Source organism: Egretta garzetta, unplaced genomic scaffold, assembly GCF_000687185.1.
Source record: "Egretta garzetta isolate BGI_Z169 unplaced genomic scaffold, ASM68718v1 scaffold179, whole genome shotgun sequence".
In the NCBI taxonomy this organism is placed as follows: Eukaryota; Metazoa; Chordata; class Aves; order Pelecaniformes; family Ardeidae; genus Egretta; species Egretta garzetta.
Genome location: NW_009270001.1, coordinates 344,836 through 358,061, shown reverse-complemented (window position 1 = coordinate 358,061; position 13,226 = coordinate 344,836). Strand labels below are relative to the sequence as shown.

The 13,226-nt window shown below is 51.1% G+C and overlaps 1 protein-coding gene across 1 annotated transcript in view; it reads left to right on the top strand.

Moving 5' to 3' along the window:
- MAPK4 (mitogen-activated protein kinase 4) overlaps window positions 1–13,226 on the top strand; it is a 22,802-nt gene that overhangs the window by 1,155 nt on the left and 8,421 nt on the right. Inside the window, exon 2 of the mRNA XM_009647681.1 lies at window positions 9,408–9,552. Coding sequence (XP_009645976.1) covers window positions 9,408–9,552 — 145 coding nt within the window. The remainder of the gene's footprint in view (window positions 1–9,407; window positions 9,553–13,226) is intronic.

Genomic DNA, 13,226 nt, shown 5'->3' with positions numbered 1-13,226 from the left:
GAAAGAGCGATGGGTCTTTGAGATACAGCAATATTCCTTCATCCAAGGTCAAGATCCAAATAATGTAGAAAATGTTCTGCTCTTTGGTACTTACATACTGTATTGTAATGCAATACTTGCGAGTGGCAGGGTGCAGCCCTGGGCAGCCTGGCGTGCCCCACTGCTGCCCCGCTCGGGGCAGGGGATGCCCAGAGTCCCCCAGGACCCCCAGCTTGGGCATCCCCTGCGATCCCATCCATCTGTCCATGCACGCCTTCTCGTGGCAGTCTGGCTGGGATGGAGAAGGAAGGAAAGGAGGAATGAAGCAAAATGCAGGAAAACAAATACCTGCCTTGAGTAGAGGAAATCCATCCCCTCCTTGGAGGGTCTTTGGGACTGACTCAGTTTTCTCCTCCTGCTGCTGTCACCAACTTCTCTTGCAGTGAAACCCTCCCCATGGGGTAGCCCTGCATGTTTTGCTCTCTCTTGGGACAGGGGAAGGACCTGGCATCCCACGACCACCATGGCCGGCCTGCTCCTGGGCTCTCCTGTGCCCTCGCGAAAGGGAGGTTGGAGCTGGGAGCAGCTGGTGGTGGCTGTGCTGGTGGAGCAGCTCAAGGTGGGAGCGGTGGCTGTGCTGATAGGGAGGGAAGCAAGGAAAACGGGTGAGCAGTCTCTGTAACGTGCAGTCCTGATGCTAATGAATTTTTGAAGGGAGTTGCAGATGTTTAATGCAGGTTGCCATCCAGGCTGGAGGTTTTGAGCGGTGGAGGAGCACGGTGGAGGCTTCACCAACTCGTGGATCCACGTGGTCCTGGGAGAAAGCAAAGTATTGCATGGTCTGTGCCAGTAGACGTGATGCAGTCTGCCGCCGGTTTCTGGTTAAAGTTACTATTTGCCATCGTAAGATAAGATCAGATCTCTTTTCTTGAGCTGGATGTTTGTGTGGACGCGTTCTGTGCCCCCCATGGACCCACCATCGCGCCTGTGCCGAGGTTTAAATGTGTTCTGCATTTAGCAGTGGATTTCTGCCCAGTGCGGCTCTGGTTTGGGCACCATTGCTTTTCTCAGGGGTGCAGGAAAAGGGAGAGGGAAAAGGATGGTGAAAAGAGAATCTTGTGAGCCTGAAGCTGAGCCCTGATCTATTCTGGTTTAGAATCTGGGGTTTGGGGAAAAAGCAAGCCTGGGGAAAAGGAAGAAGGTTGCAAGGGACATCGGGGAGTGAGCGCGGGGTCCTTGTCACTGCTGCCACCCCCTCCCATGTTCCCTTCCTCACCAGTTTGTTATTACCCAGCTCAGGAAGAGGCTCCTGGCTTTTTAAGTGAGGGGTTTGGGGTTTTTTGGTCAGGTGCATTCAGAGCCTGTTCCCAAGGGAGGGTAACTGCCGGAGAAAACCCTTGTAAACGAGGCAGTGCTACGTGAACACAGAAGGTCACCGATTTAAGGAGCATCATCTTGTCAGAGACTGCAGGATCAGGGTAGGATTTGTCTGTCCGTGTCTGCTGCAGAATTATTGTTATTTCTAAGCAATTCTCAGTGGCCTTAGCAGCAGCCGGTGCAGTGGGAAAGAGCTGTCGGGAGGATGGCCAGGCCTGCAGCTTCGTGGTAGGACGTAGCTTTGCAAGATGTCATTGCATGAGCATCCTCTGATTCCTCCCAGGGGTGGGAGGCTGGAGCAGCAGTGCAAAAAACCAGCAGATCCCTACTTTGCAGAGAGACCTGGATACTGAGCAGAGCCGAAAATAGCAGCGCTGTGGTGAGCATCCAGCACCACAAATAACGTCAGTTATGTGTAAATTCTGGCGATGGGGAGGACTGTGTTTGCTGAAGCTGGGTGATGGGCACTGCAAAGGCTTGGATGGACCTTGGGTCAGTCCCCCCTTTGATTTCCAGCTCTTCTCAGATGACTCGGAAAAATCAATTCCTTTCTGTATTTCTCTTTCAACCTCCACTTTCCCCAAGAGCTCATACAGATTTATAAACTCCTGGGTCTGTGCTCTTGCAGAAAGCGTCAGCAGGAGGGAGAGGATGGGAGCATCGCCGTGTCTGAACCTGCTGAGCCTCCACCCCGCTGCCAACCAGCATTGGGCAGGACAGGGATCCTTATGCCCCGAATTTTGGTGCTGCCAGCAGGTACTAATGCAGAGCTGCCCAAAAGCAGATGAAATCCTGCTCCCTGCGTAATTAATTACTGAAAAGACCCAGTAGATCCAAACCTCTGACGGCAGCGCAGAGCTACAGCTTTGCTTGCAAGCTGTTGCGGTGAGGAGGGGTTGTCTGTAGTGCTTGGATTTTTTTTTTTTTTTCCTTCATAATGTTTTGTATCTGGAATATGCTTAGACTGATGGCTGGGTTCCGCTAACATGGAAAATTGCAGGTTGTGTGTTGTTATTTGTCTAAAAGGTCACAGCTCTTCTGACCCGGTATTTCTCAAATCCTAAACCATCCTGCTGAGTGTTAAAGTGGCAAATAATAACTGCGGTAGGTTGTCAGCAAAGTTTTAAACACAGTTTAGAAATACATATACCACCTAAATAATGATTCTTACTTGGCAATATGTCTTGTTTACATGACTTGCAGCAGGCAACCATTTAATTTGGTGGGAAAGGGAGAGGTCTCCTACTCTGGGAGGTGCCCTGGAGCACAGCAGGGTGCTGGCCTTCACCGGCTTCGAAGCAGAGCAGCTTCGCCTGCGTTTCTCCCACGGTTTGGCTGGCATTTGCTGCTCAGATCCCTTTCTCCATGTGGTAAGAGCAGCATGGGTGCATCTGTTCGTCTAACTTCCCAGTAGTAAATGAGATGAATTTCAAGCTGCCAAGGTCACATCCAAGTCTGGGTCTGCACCTTCACAGGCTGCTTAGACCTGACAGCTTAAATTTTATTCCTGTCTCAGATAAACACACTTCTAAGCTCCCCGGATGCTCACGTACTTGCAAACATCTCTTTAGGGCACAGAATGTCAGGTCTAGCGGGAGGAGGACCCTTGGGAGATGATCCTGTGTGCCCTCCTCTCTCTGTCACCCTGTCCCTTCCCCGATGCTCTCACCATCCAGCCACGCAGGCTCCTGTCTCTTTTTATCCCCGGGAGTCGCTAATCCTGCTGTTTATCCCTCTAGAACATCTCCACATTAATCCCTTTTTCCCCGGTCGCCGCTGTTTGTGGTCTGAACGCTTTGCTGTGTGACTCGGCGCCCAAACGGTGAGCGGAGGAGCATTGGAGATGAAGATAAGGGACAGCTCTGGCTTCCGTGAGTCTTTATCCTTATGCCAAACAGTCAAAGCCGAGCATTTCCCTTTTCATAAACCACCTCCTTATTGAATGCAAGCGTCTTGCCTTCACCGTTGGCGATGCCCCCTCCCTCTGCAGCCCCATGGTCCTGCCTGCCCCATACTTTGCTGCCTTCCCTCCATGGTCCAGCCCCTGCCTGCATTTCTCCAGAGGACTGCCTGGGTGTGTGTAGCTGCCCCTCTATCCGTCCGTCCCCACTCTTCTGCCCTAATAAATATCTTTGGCTCCAAAGGAGAGTCCAGATGTGATCTGCCCCAAGTCTGAGGGGGGAAAGGGGTGTAAAAGTGAGATGCTGTCCTCCCTTGAGCACCCTCAGCTTGTGGTGGGCAGGAGGGATGGGAGAGCAGGGAGATAGCAAAGTCAAGAATTAAAAATTGGGATAAATACCAATGAATGTCTAGACTTAAAAATAATAAATGTTTTGGAGGGTGGACTCAGCTCTGGCTGTGGATCCCATGTGGAGTATCGCCCAGCGCTGGTCAGAGAGGAGCCGGTGGGTTGGGTGGTCCTGTCTGGAGAAGACAACGGAAATGCCTGCTATACGGGGATACAGAGGCTCGCCGAGTCTCTTTACTCGGGTGACGAGACAGCCATGTGGGATGCTCCTTAGCCTGCCCATGGTGTACAAGATAGTCAGGTTACCTCTCCTGAGGGCCCGGGGGGCTCTGCCTGGTGCCCCAAAGCGCTTGGGGGCATGTGCATGGGGCTGCCAGGGGACCTTCTCTCCTTTTGCCTGTTGGTGACATTAATTACAGAATTAATTGGCAGAAATTCCATGCTAAGGAGGGTGCAGCAGCCCTTTCAGGGGGAGATGTCATGGTAAATAGTTTCCAGAACATCTTCAAACTTTTGAAGTCCTCCCTTTGTTTTGTACTTGCTGATCAGTGCAAACATAATAACTTCCAGTCCATCCAGTAAAATAATAAAATTCCCAGGTGGGTCATCATGAGGAGGTCTTCAAAGGAGATGAGGATGTGGGACATTGCTCCGTACTCATCCTGGAGGGGACCACCCTCAGCGTTCAACCCTCGGGCAACTGCCCATGGCCCTGTGCAGCCAGCGCCAAGCCCTCCCGATGTGACCCCAACTCGGTTATTCTCCTTTTCTGTCCTCTGATGAAGCAGCACGTAACAGCCTGCCGTCCTGAAATAAATGCGCTCTGTCATCCCAAAACGATGAGAACACACGTCACGTTGCTGGAGCCAGGCACAACGGCAGTTTTATTATTTTATTATGGAGCAACGTTCCTGCAAACCCGGCGCCTTTCCCAGCCTCTCCTAGAACTGCCCTACCTGCCTTTTAAAAAATAAGCTTAAAAAATACACTGTGAAGAGTCACCAGCCTGCTGCTGTGTGAGGATTATTCCGAAAGCTTGGGGTTGTTGCTCTTTTGAGTCCCCCACCTTGGCACTGCAGCCATCTGCACCAGGAGCCAACCCGGCTCCCGCCGGTGCAGCGGCAGGAATCCTATTCCTGGCTGTGGCTGGATCCTGCTGGATTTCCAGTTTGTGGGCACCTGGTCTGCACCTCTGTGGCTTTTTGAGTGCAGGAAGATGGATTTTGGTGTGAAATACTCTCAGGAGAAGCTTTGGGCTGCAGCATTGGAGGCTGCTTGGTTTGCAGTAGGTGGGATCCTGAATTTCAGCGTCCCCCTTGAGGACACCTGTGCTTGGTCCCTCCAACTCCAAGGAGGAGCTCCGGGCTTGGGCAATGGTTGTTTCAGAGCACCAGTGGGTCTTGCTGTGCTCCCTATGTGCTGCCATGCTGTGCCAGCTTCCCTCGGTGCGCTCGGGATGCAGGTGGTCCAGTGACACACATGCAACAGCACCCGCCCGAAATTGTTTCCCTTTCTGGTGTTGCAAGCAACGCACAAAATCCATGTTGTGTAAAGATTAGGAGAAAAGACTCATTTTTCTTTGCTTTTCAGTTTCCTCGCTGTGCTGTTTGATGCAACTTGATGTTTGTCCTACCTGTAGTGAATTCATCACCTTTATAGATTGCCCAAGCTGTTCCTGCACGTGCAGCAGGAGCAGAGGAGAAGTAGGAAAATGATGCCTGAAAATTGCAAAAAAAATAGCATAGGAGGGCTTGAGAGAAAGCCTTGGACTTGAAACTATTTCTGGTTTTAAATTAGTTCTGTTATATTGGGTTTTAAAGAGATTCCAGTGGTTCCTCAGTTCAGAAAGGGCTGTGCTGAATCCACAGAATATTGTCATGAGGATGTATGTTCCATCTTAATTAGAAGTAATTAACATGCTTCTACTCTTGGTCTTTTTGTCTGGTTGAATCTACATGAATGGTGAAATTCTTGTGCTAAAGCCCATGCCGGGCGTAGGTGATGACTGGAAGTGCTCGTGCTCTCCATCCCAGCACAGCTGGTGCCCTCGTGTAAGTCTGGCACTGTGGGTAAGAGCTGAGCCCGTACCTAACCCAGGTTTAGGTAGATCCTTACCCAGACACCCTGAGGCTGCGCCAGTGACGGCATGATCCTGGCTCCCAAAGCTGTGGTGATACTTTTCCATAGGACTTGATAGTCCACAGGACTGTAGTTACTTCCTCCAGGTGGTAGGACAGGAACTTATCTCATGTCTTTTATAAAAATAGAGATCTAGCCCATGTTTTTAGCCACCATGGAGGCAGACATAGGTATTGGGGTCCCGTGCTGCCCGGCTGGGGACCATCCCCAGCCGCTCCCTTGGGCCAGGTCAGAAAACTCCTGATTTTCAAGAAAGATGAGGAACTCCTAGAGAGAGTCCAGAGGAGAGCAACAAGGATGATGAGGGGACTGGAGCATCTCCCCTATGAGGAAAGGCTGAGGGAGCTGGGCTTGTTCAGCCTGGAGAAGAGAAGACTGAGAGGGGACCTTATCAACACGTACAAATATCTCAAGGGTGGGTGTCAGGAGGCCGGAGCCAGACTCTTCTCAGTGGTGCCCTGCGCCAGGACAAGGGACAGTGGGCACAAACTGAAGCAGAAGAGGTTCCAGCTGAACGTGAGGAAGAACTTTGAGGGTGGCCGAGCCCTGGCCCAGGCTGCCCAGGGGGGCTGTGGAGTCTCCTTCCCTGGAGATCTTCAACCCCCGCCTGGCCGCTGTCCTGTGCAACCTGCTCTGGGTGAGCCTGCTTTAGCAGGAGGGTTGGCCTAGATGATCTCCCGAGGTCCCTTCCAACCCTTGCCATTCTGTGATTCAAACCTCCCATCAGCCCTTTTCAGCATTTTCCCCCCAAGAAAGAGAAGGGATAACCCCAAGCCTAGCAGCAGAATGCCATGGGAAGCAAGGTGGGGTCCACGAGTTGGTGGGATGGAGAGAAGCTGTAGGTTGCTCCTCTCCACGGGTTCCTCCTGGGCTTGGTGGTGGGCGACCCAATGGTTTGGGTTATTCGGCAGATGAAAGCAGGGAGACGACAGTCAAATACACAGTGATGGGTAACAGAAGTGGGAAGCGCAGTGAGAAGCGCTGCTAATTAATTACCACCAGTAACCTCCCACGGCAGGGGAGGGGTTGAAGTTGTGTCCGAAATATTCGGTGAGTTTTTGCAGGGAATTTTCTCCAATGCGTAAGAGATGCCTGGGGAAGAAAAGGATTGGCTTGTTGCACCATACAGATATTTGCAGTATACTGTTCATGCATTTTGCATGGTGCATACACCCCTAAAAATTCAAACCCACCTTGCTGTCAGAGAGGAGAAACGTGTGAACTGAGCATTAAATCTGTAAGGAGAGTGGCATTCCTTTGCTGGGGAAGGGAGGAAATTGCGCCGGCCAGGAATTGCCCAGGATCACTAGCCCCAAAATTTATTTTCTTAGGATTTTTCCAATAAATACCAACGTCTCCATTGTTGGGAATAATTGCAGTAGCTGAAAAGAGGCAGTCTGATCGGATAACACCGGGGGGCTTTTGTGCCAGTCCTGATTCAGCAGCATTAGCAAAAATACAACAGCGTTTAATGAAACTGCTCCGCTAATCAGTCTCCATTACAACTTAAGACGACCAAAATTAAAATGTTCTTTTAAAAGCAAACCCTTTATGATTAAAAGCTTAACGACTCGCACCTTTGGAAATTGGAACAAAAGCCTGCGTTGGGGGAAGAGGAGCGTTGTGAAGCTGTGATGGTGCACTGCTCTTGCCTTTAGGCTGAGAGATGTGTCCTGTAACATCCTTGGAGATGCGACGCAGCCTAACTGCGGCCGCTGTTATATTGCAACTGAAAACAGTTTATGAAATGATACTAGGATGGAGTTTTTAACCGAGTTTTTACATGAACTGCGTTCGTGCTGTCATTGCGTTTTGGTACTCTCCAAATGCTTCATGGCATTTCAAGGCAATTCAACTTTATAATTTCCTTTTCTTTTGTCTTTTCCATCGTGTTTCAATCCACCTCATTCTGTTAATGCGTTATATTTAATATAAAAAATACCAGTTTTGAATATTCCAATGTTATCCTGATGAAATAACCATTCACGTCCGACCCCAGCATGGCACCCACACATCCGGAGCTTGGCCGGCAGGCGAAGCCGGGAACGCTGGGACATCCATCCCTTACGACTCCAGCATTATTGGCAGGATTGAACGCAACCCTGTGGGTTCAGCGGGAGCTGCTGAGCGCTTGGCACTTGTGTTACGTCTCCCGGGTGAGTGCAGGAGCTGGAGGGCTGTGGTCCAAGGAGACGACGGCGCTGGGTCTTTGTCCCATGGGGAGCTGCTGAGGGCATCTCCTTTCAAACCGGGTCAAGCATCCCAACCGACCATCCTCACCGTAAGCAAAGGAGGACAGAGGACGACGGAATCATTCTATGATTTGATGATCTCCCCCAGGCCACCCAGCTGCCGGAGGTGATGCTAGGGCCCCGCAGCTGGGTGGCAAGGGAGGGAGGTGATTTATTAGGCAGGACTCAGGCTCAGTGCAGAAAGGGCAGGGTTTCCTAGCATTGCATCAGCTAACTCATCCCAAAAGGGCTTTCCCACTTATCCCATGGCATCTTATTTTCAAGAGCCCTTGCGGGGCTGTGTTGCCCGCTCGGCGATGCTTTAAGACATCTGCTGGTCCAGGAGACTTCCTTCCAGGTGGTAGTGATTTTCCCTCATAAATCTGTTTTTCTGTCCAGCCCCTTGTTCTCCTCTTTATTATGAGATCCCACGTCTCACCCCTGTGAGATGCTGCGTGGGCTCATCCGCCGTTCCCAGCACATGCCCCAAAACGAAGTGGGCTTCCCTGCAGCAGCATCCCAAGGATGCAGGCGGGGAGAACTCGCCCAGCTTCTGCGAGAGGCTGGATCCTGCTGAGCGCATTCCCTGGGCGCTGCCCGCTTGGGAGCCCTGTGTGCTCCCCGTGCCACCTCCACTCTGGTCTTGTGTGTCCCCCAGTGTTCACTGTGGGTTTGTGCCCAGCCAGGGCTGACCCACGGGCAGCTGCTCTTGCGTCAGCTCCCCAGGGAGCTCCTACCCGTCAAAAATTCAATCTCGGTATCAGTGCTGGGAGTTGGATCTGTGGGAATTCAGTGCTGCGTAGCTTGCTGTTACCAGCGGTTTAGGTAGCTATGGAGGGACTTTAGATATAGGCTTAACTAGAGATGGAATCAGCAAAAGATCTTGGACCTTTTGGAAATCCAAGCACTGTGCTTGCGGGTACTGAGCTGGGAAAGGCTGGGAAAGGGAAGGAAGCTTCACACACCGGTGGGTTATAGCGGGGACCCAGCAAAGTACTTAAATAATGTGCTTAACTTCCAGAACGTCTCAGATAGTCTAACTGGGTTTTATATAATGCATCTAAGTCTTCCAATAGTGACCTGAAATAACTTCTGCAGGTATGATCTGCAAATCTGTGCTATTAAAGCCATCTGTCCTTTGCAGAAGCTCCTTCAATACCACAGTGGCAAACAGCAAATAAGTTTTTGGGGAGCAGCAAGTGCTTTGCCTCCTGGAGCACCGAAGCGTCTCTGTTTCCAGTGCTGTGTGTCTCACCTCTTTGCTTCCCGCAGGATATAGAGCCGCAGCCTGCCACAGATGCAGCACAAGCGTGGTGGGCAGGTTTCTCTGCAGGATCCGACGGTGGGGCCACGGCGGGCAGCCAGGGCTGACCGGGGAGGAACGGAGGAGCTCTCTTGCAAGGTTGCTGATGTTTCTGTCTCTCCTTTTTCAGGGTTACCTTTCTGAAGGCTTAGTAACAAAATGGTATCGCTCCCCCCGCCTCCTCCTTTCGCCCAACAACTACACCAAAGCCATCGATATGTGGGCGGCCGGCTGCATCCTGGCCGAGATGCTGACGGGAAGGATGCTCTTCGCTGGTAGGTTTCTGGCTCGCGTCAATTCATTTTTTTTCTCCTTCCCTCCTTCCTTGCTACCCAATTTGAAGGCTTTTTAGCATGGCAGAGGGAATTCCCCTCTCCTTGCCAGCCAAGGAAATGCTTGTAGCATCGCTACCGGGATCCTACAGACATGAGAGCTATCCGGAGCACAAACTTCACTTGCAAAACCTCTGCTTTTAGAGGGTCCCTTGGCTAGTGCAAACTTCCCTGATACAGGCAGGCCCTTGGGGACAGAGAAGAGTTACCATCTTGATTTTCACTCAGCCTTCTTGTGCTTGCCTGGGAAGGACACGTGGTGGTACGGCTGTGATGGCACCCAGCGGGAAGCCACTGGCCGGTGGGGTGCCCGAGGCTGGCCGGGGTCGACGGTGCCTCTGTGCCGAGCCTTGCTGGGCAGGGACTGTCTGCTGCCGAAAGCAAAACCCCAAACAAAGAACAATTCTGATGAAACAACAAAACCTTTTTCTGTTTCTGGGTTTCCAACAGAAAATAAGAGCTTTTTGTTGGGAGGGAGGATGCTAAAAAAAAAAAAAAAAAATCATAGGGTGGAGCATAAAGGCAGTCAATAATGTGGCCCTGTCCCAAGAGGTTTGTACTCTATGCCATGAATTTGAATTGTGATTCGTGTCTTCAAGGTATTTCTTTTCTTTGAGGGAAGGCATTTGTGTGCCACTACTCCTTTTCAGGATTTTCCTATAAGGGGGTGTTGGAGTTGTAAAGGTGCAGTGCAAGGAAAAGAAGACAAAAAAAGCACTGGCAAGTAGCCCATAATTATCAACGCAGCATTTGAAGCTCAACTCTGGTGTTCTGGAGAAGCAAATCTTTATTTAATACGATTCCAGAAATGCTGCTGTCAGGAGCAAAGCTGTGCATCCCAAGCTGGCACGCGGGGCCGTTCCTTCAGGAATGAAGCAGCCGCTCTCTGCTTGTTGAATGAGCTGCCTCCCTGCCCAAGGTCTGCAGCAATGCTCCTCCTTGGATGTCTTTCCATCACCCATTAGTGTTTTGAATGACAAGGTTTAACGCATTTCGTGAGCAGCTGTTCGCAGAGTTGTGTAAATAAATAATTAGACCCATTAATAATGGAGAAGGACATTTTCTTCACAAATATTTCAGCGCACCGCAGAGCTCTGCAGCTGATGTTTGATTGCAGCTGCTCTGTCGCTCCCTCCCCGCTCCCGCTTGCAGCTTCCATGTTTCTTTTGTGAAAGCTGAAAATTAAGCAGTGGTATCATCTTGAAGAGATCATTAAAATTGCCTCCCTTCCTCTTGTCCTTGGTCTCCCCTCCCCAGAATTTTCAAGCCCAGGGACTTCAGCTCTGAAAATTATGCATGAGACCTGGCTGCTCCTGATGCCTCCTCTGGATATATTCCAGGAGCGGGGACGTCTCCACGTGCTGCTTTTCCCTGCAAGCACAGGGCATTTTCTGGTCTCGCTGGGAGATGCTGCACGTGAGAGCTCCCAAGGCAGCTCTGCCAGCTGCCTCCCCTTGCCAAGCCGTGGTTTGCACCATGGAAATATCTCCAAGCTTTTTTGGGTGGAAGCAAACTGGATGATGCCTTTCCAGGGCAGAGCTAAGGCTCTGCCAGTCCAGGACACCAGACCCAAACTAGCCCCAGGTAAACCAGAGCAGCAGAAGCAAACCCCAGCGTGGATCGCAGGGTCCTTGTCCTGCAGGAGTTGCACCAGACCGGAGCAATGCACTGCCTCGTATTAAGCCGGGTGTAGCTGGAGCCCCAGGGAAATAATTTCGGACTCTTAAGTCAATCTCTTTTCCTTGTTCCTCATGTCAAACAGCAAAACAAACTGGCTTGTCCAGGTTCTTCTCTGGCTGTCCCCATAAGAGCACTCAAGCACTCATCTTTATCCTGACTTTCCAAACTGTGCTTGACCCCTGTCTCAGCCCCAGCTTGGTTTTTGTGGGTTTTGTGTAGAGTTGTTGCAGGAAGGTCCTGGCCCTGTGCCCTGTTTTCCTGCCCTCCTCCTACACCAGTAAATAAAGAAGAGCCGGGGTGGGAGCCCAGCAGTGGGGCAGGGTACCCATGGTGTCCTATGCCACGTACCATCTTTCATCTGCTGGTGTCCCAAGAGGAGGAGAATAAACCCCAACCACTCAGAACAGCTAAAACTGGCAAACACTTGCATGACAGCGCGGGTTCATCTTTGCTTTTGCTTTTCTCCCCTTTGCTTGGGAGAAGGAGTTTACCCGCAGCCCCCGTCGCTGCGGGACGAGACTTTCGGAGAGTCCTGGATCACCAGCAAACACCCCGTGGGAAATAACAGCGATGTAGTTCCCAGAAAGTTGCAAACCTCCAGTAATTGCCGGATAAATTGTTTTTTGAGTATGCGTCAGCGGGCACAATTTAAATTGGGTGCTTAGCATAAGTCAATATAATTAACTCAGTAGTCTATCTGGGGTGCTTAAGCAACGCAGTTAAATTAAGGTGAGCGGTTATTAAGAGTAGATGTCACTTGCTGTTTTCATTCTCCTACACAAGTTAATGAACACCCCAGCCCCCTTGCCCTCCCCGGAGCTCCTTCTCTGGGCGACGCGGTAGCAGGAGCAGCTTTGGGTTTGGCAGAGCCTTGGGAGGGCACAAGAAATTTGGCTAACCCAAAGCTCACAGGAGCGTAGGACGTCTCCAACAGCTAAAATGTGGGTTGCAGACCTTTGGAGAGCTCCCCACCATGAGCAGCATGGAAAACAGGGAAGAGCGCCCGTAACTGAGCGGCTACAGCTCCCTCCAGTGACTTCTCCACTCTCTGCTGCCGAAGCGTATCCGAAAGCATCGCCAGTGGAAGCAAGAGAAAATGGGAGGAAACGAAAAGCTGCCTGTCCTCTCAGGTCTCCATAGGGTGCAGCAGTGGGGCTGTGCCCGTGATCGAACGCTGGGAGGTGGCATGGTGGCTTTTCCCATGGGATGCGTGCTTGCTCCCAGAGGATTGACTAGCAGGGCTTGGGTGCTCACCTGGGGCTTGGTTGCAAGGGGAAGGGTTTCCTTTTCCAAAACACGATGCAGAGCTCCTCGTTCTCTCCTCGGGTAACGGCAGCACGTTGCGTTTATACTGTCTGTAGTTTGTGTTTTCCTTTTCAGGAATTAATGTTTCCAGAAGGTCCCTAGGAATTACATAAATAGAGGATAATGGTGGAGAATTGGGTTCCTGAGAGCCGTAATTCTACACTTCCAGCGTTGCGTTAGCAGCTTCTGTGCGTGACTAAACGTGGTGCCTTTTGGCTGCCAGAACCAGCCACAAAGCCTATGTGACTTTTGATACCCCATAATTTCAATCACAGTTTGGGAATTAGCCTGACTAACAAAGTGTTTGTTTCCTGATGGTCTTCTTGCGTTTCTTCTGGAGCCATGCTGCGAACCTCTAAATGACCTAAACTTAGTTTTTCTGTAGGAAAGTGAATTCATTTGCCCAGGATTGATATTAGGAGGGTGTCCCTCTGTCTTTTTTGCTTTTCATAGAATCATAGAATGTTTTGGGTTGGAAGGGACCCCTAGAGGTCACCCAGTCCAACCCCCCTGCAGGAGCAGGGACACCGCTAACCACATCAGGTCGCTCACAGCCCCGTCCAACCTGGCCTTGAATGCTTCCAGGGATGGGGCCTCCACCCCCTCTCTGGGCAACCTGTTCCAGTGTTTCA